This window comes from Dicentrarchus labrax, unplaced genomic scaffold (assembly GCF_905237075.1).
Source record: "Dicentrarchus labrax unplaced genomic scaffold, dlabrax2021, whole genome shotgun sequence".
NCBI classification, from domain to species: Eukaryota; Metazoa; Chordata; class Actinopteri; family Moronidae; genus Dicentrarchus; species Dicentrarchus labrax.
The window spans coordinates 1,427,555-1,449,013 of record NW_026136730.1 but is presented as its reverse complement, the minus strand read 5'-3'; the positions used below and the strand labels follow the sequence as shown (position 1 = coordinate 1,449,013).

Below are 21,459 nucleotides of genomic sequence, written 5' to 3'. Positions count from 1 at the left end.
TGTATTAATATCACAAATGTTATTGCTCTTAATGTTTATTATTGTCCCTTCAGACTGATTGACTGTAACCTCTCAGAGAGAAGCTGTGATGCTCTGTCTTCAGTTCTCAGCTCCCAGTCCTCTAGTCTGAGAGAGCTGGACCTGAGTAACAACGACCTGCAGGACTCAGGAATAAAGCTGGTGTCTGCTGGATTGACGAGTCCACACTGTAAACTGGAAACTCTTAGGTCAGATCAAGTTAGTTTGCTTAAGTCATATATTATATATATTTCATATTATATTTCTTTAAACTATTGCCTCCTTGCAGTGTAAACACTCTTATCTTAAAATTTCTTAATCATTAAATTTGGCCATCAGGACTTCACATTTTCAACCATTAATATCCAGGTACTACTGAACCAGAGGAACTAATCTCAGGAAGTAAACTAGAGTCTAAAAGTAGAAGTCCTTCTGTGTGTTTCCACTGCATCAGAAGAACCTTAAAGAACAGGCTAATTAAACCCATGACAGATAAAAAAAATAATGGTAGTGTTTGAAACACAATATTTATATATATACCACTGATATTTATGGTTTTGTGACTCTGATGTTTGATACAATGAATTAATGAAAAGCAGAAGTGCAGAGGGTCAAACACAGACTGAAAACATTAGTATCTCCACAGTGACCATCTGCTGACAGTTTAATGGTTATTAAGTGTTACTTTAGAAAGTAACTAATGTGAAACAATCCAAACAGTAATAGTTTTATTTCTCTTTTCTTTGTCCACTCTACTGCCGCTTTCTCTCTCATTGACTCTTTCTATGGAAAAGAGATTATGGTAACACTTTCAAAAAAATGACTGAATTAATGCTTAACTAATATGTCAATATATTAAAATATATAAACGAATGAGTCATGATGATTTAATGCATGGATTAATGCAGGATGTGTCATGAATTCATGTTTCCTGTTACTCTGACTAAATGTGAATAATCCACATTCAACAGATCATCAATTTAGGAATGTCAATGAACAGTTCATACATGAATATGTGACCAAATGATCTGGATGCATCTTACATAAAAGAGCATTTCTGACCATGTATCTACTCAGCCTTTCTGACAAAAATATTTCTATGAGAATAGAGCCAACGGTATTTTGATAAAGTCATAAGAGTGCCTGGAACATTGTGTGTGTGTTGGGTTATAATAGAACGATCAGACATGTTTAAGCTCTACACAAGTGCCATGGACCTACCCAATAAATTCACAACCGAGTGAAAAGACACATGAAGTGTTCGTCATTACCTAATAATAATTACTGCATCAAAACTTCACACATATGGTCACCATTACTAACCTGACTTTTGTCCCAAAAATAAAATCATGTTGTGATACTCATTTCTAAATCGTTACTTAATAAAGCTTCACTAAAAGGAAGTGTATGCCATTTTAAATTCTTCACAAAGTAATTCTTGAGTCGTCATTCGGTCACTATTACTTCATTATCTGTGCACTTATTTGTTTCCCCCTGAATGCTGAAATACAGAAATACTTAAAGTCATTCTTTTTAATTATGGAAACTTTATTACTATCAAATAGTTAGTGGCCAGTTACATTTAACGACACAATTATTTGTGTTCACCTCTCCCCTGTTAGAGGGTTTAAAAAATGAGCTGCAGGAGAAAAAAAAACTTATCAAACTATTAAATCTTTCAGAAATTAAACATGGAGTTTATTCAGAGATCTTTCGATCTCAAAGTTCAGTAAAACTCGATGAAGATTAAACTTTATCTACTGTTCATCCAACTCACAGTGTCTCTGGTTCAGCTGTTCATTTGAACATCAAAAGGTGTATCACTCTTCACTCTACACAATGATTACTGCCACCAATAACTCTTTGAATGTACATATGGCATGTGGCTGTTGTTTTAAGACACACTTGAACAAATGTGGATGCGTTTAATGACATTTACTTACTAAGCTACAACATACAGTAAGAAGGTCTTAATAAAGGTAATACATAAAGCTGTAGTTATAGTTGTAATGACAAAGTCACTCTACTCATTTTAGAGAAAAGTTCATTGATTAGGACATAGTAATGTTGATCTCCACATTTAAAACCTGAACACATCTGATTGGATTATAAATTATTTTTATCTTCATCTTTTATTCTTTATTTAGATTGTGGAGCTGCAGGTTGTCAGAGATCAGCTGTGATTATCTGCTCTCAGCTCTGAAGTCCAACCCCTCCCATCTGAGAGAGCTGGAGCTGAGTCACAACTACAAGCTGCAGGATTCAGGAGTGAAGCTGCTGTGTGGTTTTCTGGAGAGTCCACACTGTAGACTGGAGACTCTGAGGTCAGACACCATTTGTTCCTTCTGTGCTGAGATTAATATGATGTGAAAGTTGTGCTGACAGTAAAGTGCAGACATAAGGCTGATATTATACTGATCCACACTGAGTATCTTAATGCTAAAGTCTGTTTTCTTCTTCAGTGGTTTAGTCCATTGACTGTGGCAGAGCAATATTGAGCTCCACATTTAAAACCTGAATATAACAAGAAGAATCTACACTGAATAATTCACTCTTTATTTCCATCTTATATTCCCCATCATGTGTTTTAAAAGAAATGATGACAATAAATACAATGAATAAATCAATAATCTCTATTTCAACTATCAGACAATAACAAGTAATAATGTAATTCTTATCATTATTATTAGTTTATTATTATTATTATTGTTATCATTATTAATATTTTATTATTATTATTGCTATTATTATAAACATTATTATTGCTATTATTATTATCATTATTATTATTATTATTATTATTATTATTATTATTATTATTATTATTATTATTATTATTATTGTGTTACTTTAGGTTAGAGGGTAGGTCCTGTCATTTTATTTATTAATTTGTTATTTTAAATGTGTTTATGTTAAATGGAATAATCTTCCACTTTCTTTGAGATTATTTAGTATTGTATGAGTTTATCCCAAAATCCATCCTGACATATTTGGTATCTTTGTAAACTTTAGGATCTTGAGTGGAACCTTCAATCAGTTTCTGTGGGTTTTTCTTTGTGTTTGGCTGCACAACATGAGTTTGTATAGATGGAGCCACTGGTGGAGCTGGCAGAGGTTAAGAGCTGAAGTCACTACGTCTTTATTGAAGCAGCAGCACGTTGTCATTAATATTAATGAGAGCTCTTTTTCACTCTTTGTATTTTACTATCTTACTTATTCTATCAGAAGAAATAGATACGCTCAAGGAGGATTGATGGAACAGGACAACGGTTTGAAAAGAGTAGTAACAAATAGCTTTATTGGCAGCAGTGCCACCTTTAAGTGCAAAACATAAAATATTTCAGATATGACTGAATTCCTTTCTTGTATCAGAAGTTATCAACAAGTCAGAAAATGACACTGAATAATGCTCAGTAGAAAACAAAACTCTTCACAGTATGAGTTATGAAATATATGGGCCCAAAATAATCAACAGACCAGAGAGAAAATTCAAAAGAGTCCAAAAACAGAAAAAGTCTGAATGAAGTCAATATTCACAGTTTGTCCTTCTTCAGTGTGTTTGTGTGATAGTTCATCTACCCGGGTAGTGTGACTTTATGTTTTATTATCTGTATGAAGAGATGTTCTCTCCAATGCACAGTGAAGCTCTCGCTGACGTCACACCCTCCACGATCCAATGGGCTTGGTTCTGGCTCGCCATCAGAATCCACTCATACAATAAAACCAACCTGCATAGAGCAGTAGTAGTAGCATCTCTTCAATACAATCTTATTCATCTCGTTAATCTCTCTTTATCTATTTATCTTAACTGTACAGTATTAACTCTTTTTATCTTAAATCAATGAACATGAATTATTCAATGACAAAGTTTCATACACAATAACTTTAACAGCCAACACACAATTATATATATAAATCTTTAAATGCTTTTAACTCATCACAGCTTAATGTACACAAATCATGAAATGAATGACTTTCAATCATGTTTTTATCAAGAAAATGAAATGAATTATCTTCTGTAAACTCAAGTTCACACAGCTGTGTGTGTTTGAGCTCAACAACCAGCTTTCTTAGCTGTATAACAGGTGCTAGTGCTATTAACACAGCTCAACATGTTTATCTGTCTCCGGTTGGTTTTTAAACACTATCACAGAATCATAACTATACACAGTGGAGACATATTCAATAAAATAAGTAATTATCTGTGAGCGGCATCGCTAATCCTTCATAGCATTTACTGACCGGAGTTTTCACTGGATAATAATCAATATCCACACGGTCAGCTTTGACAAGAAAAACCCTCTTCCTTGTACGGAAGTCCTCCAAAATGGTCATTTTAACAACTTTACAGTCAGTTATCAACTTTATTAAACTCGCTCTCTCTCACGTGGAGCTCTGGTTTGTATCGGTGCATGAAAAATAAACAGAGAAAGAAACAAGGAAACTAAACAACTACATCTGAAATCTACTAGACTGTATAGTTCTACACATTGTTAAACTGTGAACATTGGGGATTACACTGTGTGTGTAACTAATGGGTGTTACATTTATTCTTTATTCAGATTGAGGGGCTGCAGGTTGTCAGAGATCAGCTGTGATTATCTGATCTCAGCTCTGAAGTCCAACCCCTCCCATCTGAGAGATCTGGACCTGAGTAACAACAATCTGCAGGATTCAGGAGTGAAGCTGCTGTCTGATCTTGTGAAGAGTCCACACTGTAGACTGGAGACTCTGAGGTCAGTTCACTGACTCTCTGTTACTGTTGTAGATCTGATATGTTTAATTAACAACTGAACCTAATTTATGTTCATACATAACTTCCATCCATAAAGTTGTAAAGTTGCTTTTGTTCATATTTTAATGTTTGTTGAACTAAATTTAGTCTGCAGTCACAAAGACTTGTGTTTGTTAAAGAAACTGTAGAAAATGTCCACTGTTAGTTGTTAAAGTAAATGAATGTTTATAATTGTTGGTAAATGGTCACATCTGGATACAGAAGATCCTCTGAACTAATATTTGTTTTTATTAACGTCTGATCAATGATATTGATCCTACAGAACACACACACACACACACACACACACACACACAGAGTTTCCAATTAATTGGCTGAACCCCCCCCCCTAGTTTCATCATGAACCAAAAATATTTTAACATTTCTCTCTAACATTGTGTTTTCCTCCGTTGCTTTAGCAAAGCGTCTCTCACTCAGTAAAAGTATCTGTGATGGATAATCTAGTGACAATCTGCCCTCGCTCTGCCCCTCCTGTACAGTCTACTGACAGTCACCCTGCAGAGACACAGAGACAGACGCTCTCTGTGCAGATACAGTCTTTATTTTAACCAGTGCAGACCAGATAAAGCAACAGTGAACAGCAGTGAACACATCAGCTGGTGCCAATAGATTCGTTACCACGTTGGTTTTGATGGTTTTGATTGGCTACATCATTAACAACGAGCCTCCTCCACACATTGTTCACTTGCTGATGTAGAAACAGAATTGAATTGAATAGTGATATACACCAATCAGCCATAACATCATGACCACTGACAGGTATTCTAGGCCTGACTGAGATCAGCAGCATGCTGTTAATCAGGGTTGACATGAATAGGTGTATTAATGTTGTGCTGACATTATGATGATCCACAATAACACAATGACAAAGTCACTCTACTCATTTTAGAGAAAAGTTCATTGATTAGGACATAGTAATGTTGATCTCCACATTTAAAACCTGAACACATCTGATTGGATTATAAATGATTTTATCTACATCTTTTATTCTTCATTCAGATTGATTTACTGCAATTTGTCAGAGATCAGCTGTTATTATCTGGTCTCAGCTCTGAAGTCCAACCCCTCCCATCTGAGAGAGCTGGACCTGAGTAACAACAATCTGCAGGATTCAGGAGTGAAGCTGCTGTGTGGTTTTCTGGAGAGTCCACACTGTAGACTGGAGACTCTGAGGTCAGTAGAGGGTTGGAGTCAGTCCATGCTGGTAACAACTTGTTTGTTACACTATAACAATAAGTCACAGTACAGGAAAAAGTTCACAGACTCATATTTACCTCTTGTTGATCACAAAAGTTCAAACCCTTAGGATAACTAATCAGCTTCTGCCTTTCTCCACAAACACCAGAGCTAGCAGGGTACGACTAAGTACTCTCTACCTGAGAATGTAATTTGGTTGGCTGTTTAATCCAGAACAGTCCAATTACAATAAAGAAACACAAAGATTGACATATCATGCATGAACCAGGTTAGGCTGTAAGGCTGAATACAGTGTGTAATACAGATACATATAAAACAAACTATGTTAATCTACATGAACTTCATCCTTTGACCTCTGAACTGTAGAGATTATACATCTTATATTTAAACACATATTTAACCTTCCATTTACATTTGAAACAGTATTTATATCCATGTTTTTAACCATATTTATACATGTTAAACCTCTCTTTTTAAACTATTTACTGTCTAACCCTAACCCTAACCCTATCCACATCTTGAAGTCTAAAAGTATTTTATCCAGGGCTACATTTAATTAACAACTGAACCTAATTTATGTTCATACATAACTTACATCCATAAAGTTGTAAAGTTGCTTTTGTTCATATTTTAATGTTTGTTGAACTAAATTTAGTCTGCAGTCACAAAGACTTGTGTTTGTTAAAGAAACTGTAGAAAATGTCCACTGTTAGTTGTAGGGATGCACGATAACTTTTTTTTAAAACCGATACTGATAACACACACACACACACACACACACACACACACACACACACACACACACACACTATACATATATATATGATCATGACCTAAGATCATGACATTAATACTATGAACAAACCCAAAAACACTTTTGACTCTTTCAATGGAGATATTGGCAAGCCTCTTAAAAAACAATAAAGGCCCCTTGAACTGATGCAAATACATGCATTGGGATTACAAACTGAAACTGTTCAAATAAATAAATATATATATATATATAAATATATATATATATTAGGGGTGTCACGATTCTCCAAATCCTCGATTCGATTTAATTTTCGATTTTAAAGTCTTGATTCGATTTTCCTTTTCCTATTCTGTTTCGGGGGGCTTTTATTTTGAAACTGTTCCAACTGCCAGGATGTAAACAGAACAAACATTAAACAGAGAGGTGAACATAGTGAACACAGAATGATGATTTGATTGTTTCAGCACACTCCGAAGAGACCCAAGGTTAGTGTTCATGCAGTATGTTCTTATCAATGTGCATTTTAAGCCTTAAAGTCATTTTGGACTGTAACTAGATCATCTTTTCACTCAGTTCCTGTTAATTGACGTGAATGAACGACAAAATACTTCCACACTGGTGATTTCAGAGCAGCAAGAGGAGCTTCGATTTCAGTCAGTTGATGTATTGATTGGTTGTATTTTTTAACTGGCTGCAGCCTAAAGTTCGAGATTGAGATGTAATTTCGATCGATTTCGATTTTAAATCGAAACCGTGACACCCCTAATATATATATATATCGATCGCATCATACTGCTGGAAGGCACACATCAGAAAGGTAGCGGCAGCTCGGCAATGTAAACCGTGGCTCCAAGTGATCAATCAGGCGAGAAAAGTGCCATCATCTCCATCCTCATATGCTTTCAACACTCTGTCGAAGCGATGGCTGTCTCATAGTGAGAGTGGGGCACTGTGCTGACACCATTATATATGTTATCGGGGCTATTCGTCATGATATCGGACTTATCGGTATGACGTAATAATTTCCTGTATCGGCCCGATAATTGTTGTGCACCCCTAGTTAGTTGTTAAAGTAAATGAATGTTTATAATTGTTGGTAAATGGTCACATGTGACAAATTGAAAATATAATAAATAAATCAATAATCTGTATTTCAACTATCAGACAATAACAAATATATTCAGTATTTGCTGTTTCCAACATTGTTATGAAGCTATATGATGTTTATACTGACTGAATAGTTTAAACTGAAGATGCTTTGATTTTATGACTCCACTATTCCTAAAAGAAATATTGTAGATGTCTTTTGTTCACATTTTCTAAACTTGTACATTCTAAACCTTCTTCAGCTCTGAACAGATTATTAAACACTGAATGATTTCAAGCAGGAACATTGTCTTCTAAACTTACATCTTTTATTCTTTATTCAGATTGTGGGGCTGCAGGTTGTCAGAGATCAGCTGTGATTATCTGGTCTCAGCTCTGAAGTCCAACCCCTCCCATCTGAGAGAGCTGAACCTGAGTAACAACAAGCTGCAGGATTCAGGAGTGAAGCTGCTGTCTGACCTTGTGAAGAGTCCACACTGTAGACTGGAGACTCTGAGGTCAGTAGAGGGTTGGAGTCAGTCCATGCTGGTTTCAGCAGTATTGTACTAAACACAGTTAGTATCAAAGCAAAGATCCAGTATTTGCTGCTTTCCTCAGTGAAGCTGTGAAAGGAGGATGGTGACAGACTTCAGGGTTGGACAGAAAGACAGAGAGAGACTGTAAACACTGATTATTGACTTCTGTTGTCTGTCTTCTTCTCTCCTCAGATGGAAGTGATCTCAGTCAGAGTGTGAGTGGTGAGGAAGGAGGTTGTGTTGGAGGATCCGCTGTGTCCTGATGATCCAGAGAGGTTGAAGCAGCAGCATCAGCTCTGACTGGGCCATGTTACTGGGAGGTAGAGTGGAGAGGAGAGCTTCATCCAGCAGTGACTGACAGAGGAATCACAACCAGTGGAGATGACTCTCAGTGCTGCAGTCTGAACTGCTCTGAGATCAGCTCCACTGTCAGACACAATGTCAAGTCCACCATCATCCCTGTGTGTTCCTCTGGATGTGACAGAGTATCATCAGTGTATCTGGACTGCTCTGCTGCTGCTCTGTCCTTCTACACAGTCTCTGCAGACACACTGAGACTCCTCCACTCCTTCTGCTCCACACTCAACCACCTCCTCCACCTGGAACCTCCACCTGGATTTTATTCTTTCATTCATTCACATATTCTGAACCCAAACTGCCTCTACACATTCATTCTGTTTATGACAACAGAACTGTAGATGAACACTTACTTAAACACATTTCTTTAAACAGAGTTGCAGTTAATGTTAATTATATTTCTAATTAATTTTGTTGAAACTTTAAAATCAGCCTGCATATATAGTTACCTCTCTGGAGTTCTGGTTATTACCAGATACAGATTTATTGTAACACACAGAAATAAGAATATTAAACATGTAGAAAGTTTGGATTTAAGTTAACAGGATTATCATTATTAGTAAAAGATTATATACAGTTACACTTTAAAACACTGCAAAGTCTGGAGATAATTATCTGTGGGTTTGTCTTTGGAAACGACCTCCCTTTGTTTCACGTTCTCATTTGATCTATTGTTAATATAAAAATATTGATTCAAGTCTTTTTTAGTTCCTGAAATATCTCTGAATTTTGGTGGGAAATCAGTGCCGTCTCAAACGTCAGACACACACTGAACACCACAACATTTTAATAACTTGTTGCGTAATATTGTTTCAGTTTTGACATGATACAAACATAATAACTATAACCTTTGGTGTCATTATCAGTGAATATATAGATGTATGTTCCTTTTTTAAAATATATATTGTATTGACAGTTATTATATTATTGCGACAAAAACAGATCCTGATATTCAAATCTAATTTTGTATTGTCTGTATTATTCGTTTTTTTTCTCCAAAAAATAGAAAAACTATTAAAATGCAATGCAAAGAGATGTGTTCTACTTATTCTTTTATATATGTTTATAATCATTTCTGGTATTGATGTTGTGTCACATTATATGGATACATTTGAAATTCAAATTGAGATTTTCCTTGTAAATATTCTTTCAATAGGATGAACTGAAACTGGTGAAACAGAAAGGATGATGCAGGAATCGAACCTGCACCACCGCTGTACGGCCTTACCTCACAACCCTGAAGGTCCGAATGTCAGACTATCACAGTGGCATGTGAATGCAGCACAGAAACAACACACCTGCACACAGCTGTAGTTTAATCTTTTATCTGTACACAATGTAAACATTAATAACGCACACACACTATATCTTTATATCTTTAACATCACTCAGCAGAGCAGTTAAAGACATTTTACTCCAATACGCAGTAATTCTTTACAAAAGAAACACATTAGAGTCACCGTCAGTCGTTATATGTACAAAATATTCACACGCAGCATCTGGCCCCGCCCACAACACCTGACATCACAGTGACATCACCTGAGCCGCTTACAGTCAGTCAGTATAATGCTGATTATCATCAACCTGGTTATTGATCTGGCAGGTTTCTGATCAACTGAGTCAAAAAAAGAGTAAAGTTTTAGTATTTTAAGCCTTCGTTTGTCAAATGAATAATGTTAATGAAGCGTTTATTATCACAGCCGACTGATTCCTCATGGTTTTATTAGCACTTCCTGGGAACACCTTACTAATTTCACTGATTTTCATAAATGTTTTTCTTCCACATTCATCAGTTCATGGTAGAACAATTCCTCTAAAAGTATCTTTGATATTCTGCTGAAAATAAAAAGGATTTGATTAAGAGATCCTCATCGAAATGTTCATCAATATATATCTGTGATCAGTCGAATCCATCCCATAATATCAGGTAGACTTTATTCTTTATTGCAGGTTTGTAGTTTGTCCTTGTTTAGCTCCAGAAACCTGGATCAGGTGCTGACGTGCCACCGTACAGGGGTAATAATCCGGTTAAACCAGGGACCACCAAAGCCTCACATTCAGCCTGCAGAATATATTACAATATTTCTATATTCATATTATAAGTGTTGTGAAGTTAAATGACATTAAAAGCTCTTCTCTGTATTATTCTTTTATTAAATGCTTTGTTTCACTGCCTGACTGGTGGAGGGATAATCTAGTTATCAGTCAGTTATCAGAGTGTGTTCACACCGATATAGGATCATTCAAATATCACTCATAAAGAAGCTCTGGCCGTCGGTCAATGTGGTCGAAGATCCCGGATTCAAACCACAATCATCTGTTCCCTGTGGTGGTCCGCCGCCCCGTCAGGTCGTCTCCTGCGCGTCCGAACTGACGGAGAGCCGGTCCGACCGGTCTGCCGTGATCCAGTTTCCAGTCTGTGTGTGGTTTGGTCCCGGTGGTTCACACGGTGGAGGGCTTCATCAGAGCCTGATCCCCAAACAGCTGCTTGAAGTGAACCACATGCTCCTCACAGTGCTCTCCTGGTAACACACACACACACACACACACACACACACACACACACTGTAGACTTGGATTAGAGGAACACAGGATTGAGTCAGGACACCCTGGGGGAGTAAGGAACTACAGGTGTTACACTATATTATATTCTATCATTAGATTATTATTACTGCTGTATTTGGCTGTTGTAGCTGCTCAGGTGGAGCTGATTTCAGGTGGAGCAATTATTATTGTCATTGATCTAAATTGTCCAACTTGAGAATATATTGAGAAATGCCTGTTACAATCATCCAGAGCCCACAGTGACACAATATTGTCTGACCAACAGTTCAAAGCTGAACATAGTAAAAGTAGTAATACTACACTACAGAAATACTCCATTACAACTTAAAGTGCTGCATTAAAACAGTTCCTCAGTTACAGAAGTATTATCAGCACAATGTAGTTGAAGCTCCCAGTCTCTCTCTGCAGACACTCCACTCCCCACACCTGTTGTTGCCCTGACAACCGTGACGTCACAGCCACTCCCTGTCCACAGGTTACTTTCACTTTGTGAGCTTGTCGTGTCGCAGCTTCTTCTTCTGTCCATGTGAAGGTTAGTAAGAGACACTTTTCACTGTTTGACTCCTCAATGACTCTTTGTTCATCTTGTTAGTTTAGTTCAGTAGAAAGAGCAGAAAACTCTACTAACAGTCAACTGAGAACCAACATGGAGGAAGAGTTTCCTCCATCTTACTGTCAGTGTGTCACTGTTCAAAGTAATCAGAGTACTCACTGACAGTACTCAGAGTACTCACTGTATGATTTCTGTCTGTCTTTATGAGCTCACCTTATCAATGTAGTTGAAGTATGTAAAGTGAAAGTAGTCAGTGTACAGAATGGCCTCTGTCAGTGTTGTATTATTATATTAGTGGATGATTATTATTGATGCATTAACATGTAATCACTACTTTAATGTTGGAGTTGCTGCAGGTGGAGCCAATATGAACTACTTCAAATACTTTTGGCTGCTTGAATGTAAAATAATGAATTCTATTTTATAAACTGATCCCATGTTTGAAAAGTAAGCAGGAAGTAAAGCTGTCAGATAAATGCAGCTCCATGAGGCCATCTAGTGGACTGATAGTAGAAGTAGAGCAGCTGATGGCAGCTTTCTGCTCTCATTCTTCCTCAACACTGACCAATGAGAACAAGCAGCATCTCCTCTGGCCAATAACAAACCACTATTGATCCATGTATTGATTAGTTTGCAATGTGTGACAGTGATGAGAAAAGGCCATCAGTAGTTCCCAGAGTTCACAGTCATGTTTTCTAACTGCTTCTTTAGTCTGAGCAACAGTCCAACAAGACAAAGGGATTCAACTGACACTGAGAGGAAACAGAGAGAAGCAGCCAATCAGTGGAGAAGCAGCTGATAGTTTTACAGGAGAAATGATGTAAATCAGTGGTTCCCAACCTGAGGGTCGGGACCCCCACTAGTGGTCACCAAAGCTTCATGGGGGGTCTGTAGGTGGGCCTATATCTCAGCATCTGGTTCACTTCTGTGAAGAAAAGTCAATGTAAAGTAAACTGTCTAATAGATCAATGACCAAACATCAGGGACAAGAAAACACTGAATTTGTCCAAAAAGAAGCATATTAAGTATTTATGATTGTTAAAAATGATAAAAGATACATAACACAGACAAACTGTATAAAAAGTTCCCTCAACAGGAAATAATCTGCTCAGAATACATCAGAATCAACTTCAACTTCTTGCAGTTACTGAGTTCAATATTTGGGTTCATTGTACAGTTTTGGATATAATATGAAATATGTATAAAATATGTCACTCAGTCAGGGGTCGTCAGTTTACTCAGTGATAGAAAAAGGTTGGGAACCACTGATGTAAAGGATGAATGAGTGATGATGAGTTCTCAGTGCTGATCAGTGATTGGACTGATGCTTTCAGCTCTGCTCTCAGTGTTTCCTCTACAGATGAAGGTAGAAAGTCTCTGGGAGCTGATGTGGATGTGAATTCAGCAGCAGCTGCCAAGGTAACAGGATGGATTTTGGATTATTGGACTAGCTGCCACTGCATGCTCTGACTGGATATAGTAGACTTGGAAAAAGAGCAACATTTCAACTGTTGAGGAGCTTTTCAAAGTCAGTCAAATAGAAGTGAAACAGCAACATGAAGTGTATTCCTCTAGTCTTCAACCAACCCCACAGACTAAAGAGCATTGTGAATGTCATTTCTTAGATACTGCAGCTCAAAGTGCCAACAACATTTCTACTCTGCATGGAAACTGTCAGATGAGTGGATTTAGTATTGAGCTGAATGAGCCGTTTATATCAGCCAGTAGAGTCCTATTGTCCTATTGTGTGTTAGAAATATACAGTCTGCATCTCCAGCATTTACACACTGACAGATGCTAACTTGTATATGTTGGTAAATGAGCATAATTAGCATTAATATTCAGCTATATGGACAATATTTCAGTAATTGTTTGGCTGATTTTGACAATACAGGAGTGTTTTATTGGGGTTATTGAGGATGATGAATTCATTTCTGACATCTCTGACAACATTTCATCTCCCAGTGGGCTGACTTTTTGAGTATTCTTTCATCAATTTTGAGATTATTTATTTGCTTAATGCATAACCACATTGAATAAATATCTGAACACCAATGACAAAGAGCTTCCTAAACTGCAGTTCCAATGTATTATGCATATAAATGACCTCAAAATCAGTGAACCTGGACTTCAAATTAAAAAACAATTTAAAGTGCAATTTTGTATTTTGTAAATGTCAGAATTTGATCCATCATCCTCAGCAACTCCCAAAACCACTACTATAGTATCTGTTGAAATATTCTCCATACAGACATACACACATGCTTATTAATGCTAATAAAGATAATTGAGTTGGAATCTGTCAGTTTCTAAATGCTGGGGACCCACACTGTACATTTCTAACATAAAACTTTGGTACTCAACATTTCTGAGTTCATGTTGCTGCGAGTCGACTAATCCCTCCAATCAGAGCTGTGTGTGTTTGTCATGTGACTGAGAGGAATGATGGGAAATAATGTGTGATCTCTCCCAGCAGGTTGCTGTGTCTGTGTGAAGGTGTGGGCTCTGCTATGAATCAGTGTGAGGACAGAGAGGAGGGAGTCCCTCCCTCTAAAAGCACTCTGTGTGGGGAACATGACACAAGGACCAAAGCTCAGAGGTGAGATGAGGATCTCTAACTGTCCATGACTCTTCTCCATGTCACAAAGACTTTGATTCTCCATTTGAAACAAAGACATTTATCTGAGCTAAAGTACGTAGTTGTCAGTATTCAAACAGGGCTGGACAATCTGATCTCAAATCAGTATCAGGAGAAACATTCAGCTTCATAATGAGAAATGTAACAGTAACATGTGTTTGAATCAATCAGAGCAGATTTCCTTCCTCATGTTGCTCACTGCTGATGTTTGTCCTGATTCATTCCAGTCTGACCAGTTCTGCTCTTCTGGACTGGACTGGGAGCTGATTGCTCGCTGGTTAGATGTTGTAGCTGCTCTCACTGTAATTATATGGAATTCAGACAGTGTGTTGAAGTGTGTGACATCAGTAAATTGTGTTCAGTAACACGTCCATAATGTCAGTAATTGAAGACATTGTTCTTATTGTCCAGCCCTGTATTCAAACATTTCAAATTATACATCATTTCACAAAGTCTTTGATTCAGTGACAATGTTTCTGAATATGTGAGCTTTAATGAATTTCTTTCTATCAGGATCCATCAGACACCAGACTGTCCTGAACCTGAACCCAGCTGTGTGTCCATGAAGAGTGATCACTCTATGGGTCATCCTTTAAACTTCAAAGAAGACTCTGTTGATCAAAGGTGAGGATTTCAAACTGATGATTGAAATAAAATGATGTGTTTTTATCAGACTCTCAGTTTTTCAACCTTTACTGACTCAGATGAAGTTCTCTGAGCACCAACACTCTTTCAGCAGCAGCTGCCTCACACTCACATAGTCAAACACATTCACACTGGGAGCTGCCCAGTACAACCAGTCTGATACAAGCAGACACTGAGCAGCTCCACTGGAGCAGCTGGAGGCTCTAGGTTCCTTGCTCCAGGGCACTTCAGCAGTGTACAGTGAGGGAGGGAGAGCTATAGGGAGGGGTTGGTGAGAGCTGTTGGGACTGAACCAAACTGAGCTGTTGATTCTCAGTGGGATCAGCAGGACTAGTAAACCTTTACCACTACAGGGAGTCATCAGATTCACTGTTCACATCCAAATATCACTTCATGGACCTTTACCTTGTGTTTGTCTCTGTGTGGACAGACATAATGTGAGCTCATTCTTCATGATTCCTCCACAGAGTGGACCAGGAGAGCTCAGAGGTTCCCAGTGGTCAGTCTGCCCAGCAGCATCAAACACACCTGGACTCCATATTTATGGTCTGTACATGGACAACAACTACTTTTACATCTACTGTGTTCACAATAATCTCCATGCTGCACTTTTTAGACCAGTGGATTGTCAGTCTGTCCAACATGGATCTGATGTTTGCTTCCATGATTTGACTTTGATTGAGTCATTCATATAATATTCTGTTCCAGCTGCTGGAGGACAACATTGTCACTTTTGTGAAGAACGAGCTGAAGAAGATCCAGAAGGTTCTGAGTTCAGATTACCCAGAATGCTTGGAGATTCAGAGGGAGGATGAGGTGGTGTTGGACGGTGAGGATGAGGAGCAGAGGAAGAGCAGCAGAGAGGCATTTCTGAAGATCACAGTGCTCTTCCTGAGGAGAATGAAGCAGGAGGAGCTGGCTGACCGTCTGCAGAGCAGTAAGAGGATTTCTCTAAAGATTTAACTCGCTGGATAAATGAGACATTTACTGATGTCTCAACAGACGGACCAAAATATATTCTCATACTCATTCTTTAAAGCCAAAATTGGTCACAACTCACAAATTAAAATGCATAAGAACGCCATGATAATTCATTGTAATAAAAATTTCAAAAATAATCATATTTTATTTAAATATACAAAGAGAGACCACTCCTTTTCTTCTGGCTGATGTGTTGCTAACTTCTGTTTCAGTAGTTTATAAATGTAGATATATATATATATATATATATATATATAATATTTTTTAAAACCTGTCTGCACGAGGGTTCACAGAAAACATGCTTTAAATAGCAGCTGCCGCCAGGTGTGTGCCACCAGCAGTTTAACACAGTGAAATGCGGCAGAGCAAAATCTGTGCCCTTGGATGTGGGCAACAACCACTCACCCTCATTGAAATGACTGGTGACACTAAGTTAGCTCCATTACTTTTGGTCTCAGGGACAAACAAAATAGATATTTTCTATCTGAGCTGAACATTTTTCTGCTTTAGGGGAATGAAATATTTTATTTATCAATCACTTAATGATCATATTTTCTGTGTCTTCATTAAGAACATCTTGTTGGAGTTTGTCAGCGTGGACTTAAATCTAACCTGAAGAAGAAGTTCCAGTGTGTGTTTGAGGGGATTGCTAAAGAAGGAAACCAAACCCTTCTGAACCAGATCTACACAGAGCTCTACATCACAGAGGGAGGGACTGCAGAGGTCAATGATGAACATGAGGTCAGACAGATTGAAACAGCATCCAGGAAACCAGACAGACCAGAAACAACAATCAGACAAGAAGAACTCTTTAAACCCTCACCTGGAAGAGATGAACCAATCAGAACAGTGATGACAAAGGGAGTGGCTGGCATTGGGAAAACAGTCTTAACACAGAAGTTCACTCTGGACTGGGCTGAAGACAAAGCCAACCAGGACATACAGTTCACATTTCCATTCACTTTCAGAGAGCTGAATGTGCTGAAAGAGAAAAAGTTCAGCTTGGTGGAACTTGTTCATCACTTCTTTAGTGAAACCAAAGAAGCAGGAATCTGCAGGTTTGAAGAGTTCCAGGTTGTGTTCATCTTTGACGGTCTGGATGAGTATCGACTTCCTCTGGACTTCCACAACACTGAGATCCTGACTGATGTTACAGAGTCCACCTCAGTGGATGTTCTGCTGACAAACCTCATCAGGGGGAAACTGCTTCCCTCTGCTCGCCTCTGGATAACCTCACGACCTGCAGCAGCCAGTCAGATCCCTCCTGACTGTGTTGACATGGTAACAGAGGTCAGAGGGTTCACTGACCCACAGAAGGAGGAGTACTTCAGGAAGAGGTTCACAGATGAGGAGCAGGCCAGCATAATCATCTCCCACATCAAGACATCACGAAGCCTCCACATCATGTGCCACATCCCAGTCTTCTGCTGGATCACTGCTACAGTTCTGGAGAAAGTATTAAAGACTAGAAAGAGAGGAGAGCTGCCCAAGACCCTGACTGAGATGTTCATCCACTTCCTGGTGGTTCAGTGCAAACTGAAGAACGTCAAGTTTGATAGAGGAAGTGAGACAGATCCACACTGGAGTCCAGAGAGCAGGAAGATGATTAAGTCTCTTGGAAAACTGGCTTTTGAGCAGCTGCAGAAAGGCAACCTGATCTTCTATGAATCAGACCTGACAGAGTGTGGCATCGATGTCAGAGCAGCCTCAGTGTACTCAGGAGTGTTCACACAGATCTTTAAAGAGGAGAGTGGACTGTACCAGGACAAGGTCTTCTGCTTCGTCCATCTGAGTGTTCAGGAGTTTCTGGCTGCTCTTCATGTCCATCTGACATTCATCAGCTCTGGAGTCAATCTGCTGGTAAAACAACTAACAACATCCCTGAAGTCTAAATTATTTAAACCCAAACAGAATCTGAAACATCTCCACCAGAGTGCTGTGGACAAGGCTTTACAGAGTCCAAATGGACACCTGGACTTGTTCCTCCGCTTCCTCCTGGGTCTTTCACTGGAGACCAATCAGAATCTCCTGCGAGGCCTGCTGACACAGACAGGAAGTAGCTCTCAGACCAATCAGGAAACAGTCCAGTACATCAAGAAGAAGTTGGAGGAAGATCTCTCTGCAGAGAGAAGCATCAATCTGTTCCACTGTCTGAATGAACTGAATGATCATTCTCTAGTGGAGGAGATCCAACAGTACCTGAGTTCAGGACGTCTCTCCACAGATAAACTGTCTCCTGCTCAGTGGTCAGCTCTGGTCTTCATCTTACTGTCATCAGGAAAAGATCTGGACGTGTTTGACCTGAAGAAATATTCTGGTTCAGAGGAGGCTCTTCTGAGGCTGCTGCCAGTGGTCAAAGCCTCCAACAAAGCTCTGTAAGTACAGACAGAGTTGGATTTCTATATTATTACTAAAATACCCCGTTATCTTTTAAACTTACAGATTGTTTTGCTTTATTATTGTATTAATATCACAAATGTTATTGCTCTTAATGTTTATTATTGTCTCTTCAGACTAAGTGGCTGTAACCTCTCAGAGAGAAGCTGTGATGCTCTTACTTCAGTTCTCAGCTCCCAGTCCTCTAGTCTGAGAGAGCTGGACCTGAGTAACAACGACCTGCAGGACTCAGGAATGAAGCTGGTGTCTGCTGGATTGACGAGTCCACACTGTAAACTGGAAACTCTTAGGTCAGATCAAGTTAGTTTGCTTAAGTCATATATTATATATATTTCATATTATATTTCTCTAAACTATTGCCTCCTTGCAGTGTAAACACTCTTATGTTAAAACTTCTGAATCATTAAATTTGGTCATCAGGACTTCAGATTTTCAACCATTAATATCCAGGTACTACTGAACCAGAGGAACTAATCTCAGGAAGTAAACTAGAGTCTAAAAGTAGAAGTCCTTCTGTGTGTTTCCACTGCATCAGAAGAACCTTAAAGAACAGGCTAATTAGACCCATGACAGATAAAAAAAATAATGGTAGTGTTTCAAACACAATATTCTCTCTCGAAGGTTTTTTAGGGTTGTCCCTGATTAAAGATGTTCCTAGTCGACTAGTTGTTAATGTTACCGGCACCAGACCTAGGGGAAATCTGGACCAGCAGCAAGGGTTACACAGACTAGGGAGCACTGTGTAGCCAATACATAAACTGTGGATTGACAGAGAGATGACGAAAGTTAGCGTCTTGCTCATGCCAGAGCTTCTTTATTTCTGACACATTTACAAACAATTACCAGTCACATTTCTAACTTTCTGATTTAAGTGCATATCAACATCATACCAAAATATTCCACAACAATACAACAATGCTGTAACTTAATTACAATAAATAATATAAAACCCCTTTTGTCTAAATTCAAACAAGTTTACATGAATTCAAAATGAAGGTAACACATTAAAAATAACAAAATTGGCTTAACTTAGAATACTTATATGTATCACAATAATAACTTAAAAGACACAATTACTCTATAACCTACATTCACTCATACCTTAACATTTACAATCCTGCTAACAAGCATTCAACACTAAGGTAACAGACACAAAGCCTTTCCCAACATTGTTATACTCTTTTTCCCGCGCTTGCACTTCACAGCAGAGATTAACAATATGGCGCGGCCACAGCGCGTTAACAAGTGACTTGGAAAGTAAACTAACTTTAATATGAAATCTTTCTCATCACAGTTTACACACTGCGGCTGACTAATACTCTAAACAACATTTAAAACATCTTTCCTCTTGTTACAGTATGCTAATGTCAGTAAATTTACACTGTGTAAAACTAGTTCATAACCGAACTACAAAGCATGACGACGCTCGTCTGAACAATTCTTCGACAAATCGAAACTAATTACACTTAACCCACTTCTCAAATCATGTTACACATTACCAAACAATTTATGATGCATTCACATATTATACCGATTCACAATTAAGATAGAAAAATAGTTTTTCAGTAACTGTGGATTGACAGAGAGATGACGAAAGTTAGCGTCTTGCTCATGCCAGAGCTTGTTTATTTCTGAGCTGCGCATGTGCAGAGCTTGTAGCTACAGTCTCCCTAATGGATCCACAGCAGCACTAGAGCACCACCTGCTGGCATAATACTGTACTACCTTCAGTGTTAGAATGAATCAATTATTACAAAAATAGAGGGGGGTGTCTGTTAAACACAAACTTAACATATGGTGTTTTATTAAACACTGTTTAATGCTAAAAGAAAAGGCAACACAGTATAACATCACACAACTCAGAACGTGTAAAAAATAACATCCATCGTCACTAAAACAAATACTGGTGGACTGTGTATCACATTAACATTTACAAATGAACTTGCTACAACTCGCTCCCTTCACTCCTTTCCTCCTATCCCTCCTGCAGCTGAACGCACTGCGTGATAGTCCTCCGATGGTCCCGGTGTCAGCCCGGCTCTGCCCTACTTCCAGCCCCACTCCCCGGCAGTCCAAAGCTCATGGTGTAAACAAACCTTCAAGCTTGCAGTCAGGGTACAGTCAGCTGATAGGCTGACTTGCTAGAGGTAGCAGCTCTTTAGTAGTTAGCACATGCAGCAGTGCTGTTACAAGAAAAAAGCTCCGTGCTGCAACAATCATCCTGGTGCCAATATCTGACTAATGACTAAGACTCTTTCATTGACTAACAGTCTACTCTACTATTAGGGGACAGCACTACTGATATTTATGGTTTTGTGACTCTGATGTTTGATACAATGAATTAATGAAAAGCAGAAATGCAGAGGGTCAAACACAGACTGAAAACATTAGTATCTCCACAGTGACCATCTGCTGACAGTTTAATGGTTATTAAGTGTTACTTTAGAAAGTAACTAATGTGAAACAATCAGAACAGTAATATTCTCATTGACTCTTTCTATGGAAAAGAGATTATGGTAACACTTAACAATAAGGGTAGAAAAAATGACTGAATTAATGCTTAACTAATATGTCAATATATTAAAATATATAAACGAATGAGTCATGATGATTTAATGCATGGATTAATGCAGGATGTGTCATGAATTCATGTTTCCTGTTACTTTGACTTAATGTGAATAATCCACATTCAACAGATCATCAATTTAGGAATGTCAATGAACAGTTCATACATGAATATGTGACCAAATGATCTGGATGCATCTTACATAAAAGAGCATTTCTGACCATGTATCTACTCAGCCTTTCTGACAAAAATATTTCTATGAGAATAGAGCCAACGGTATTTTGACAGAGTCATAACAGTGCCTGGAACATTGTGTGTGTGTTGGGTTATAATAGAACGATCAGACATGTTTAAGCTCTACACAAGTGCCA

At 38.2% G+C, this 21,459-nt stretch overlaps 1 protein-coding gene across 6 annotated transcripts in view; it reads left to right on the top strand.

The window, feature by feature from the left end:
* LOC127359477 (protein NLRC5-like) overlaps positions 1-21,459 on the top strand; it is a 186,285-nt gene that overhangs the window by 7,373 nt on the left and 157,453 nt on the right. The window contains exons 9-13 of one of the 6 annotated variants that reach the window (XM_051393261.1): positions 54-227; positions 2,166-2,342; positions 4,581-4,754; positions 5,813-5,986; positions 8,195-8,297. In XM_051393261.1, the coding sequence (XP_051249221.1) occupies positions 54-227; positions 2,166-2,342; positions 4,581-4,754; positions 5,813-5,986; positions 8,195-8,297 (802 nt within the window). Of the gene's footprint in view, positions 1-53; positions 228-2,165; positions 2,343-4,580; positions 4,755-5,812; positions 5,987-8,194; positions 8,298-11,740; positions 11,841-13,207; positions 13,281-14,334; positions 14,461-15,012; positions 15,124-15,611; positions 15,691-15,852; positions 16,082-16,696; positions 18,501-21,459 lie in introns of those variants that run through there. The other 5 variants (XM_051393281.1, XM_051393262.1, XM_051393280.1 and 2 more) reach the window with 5 other exon arrangements.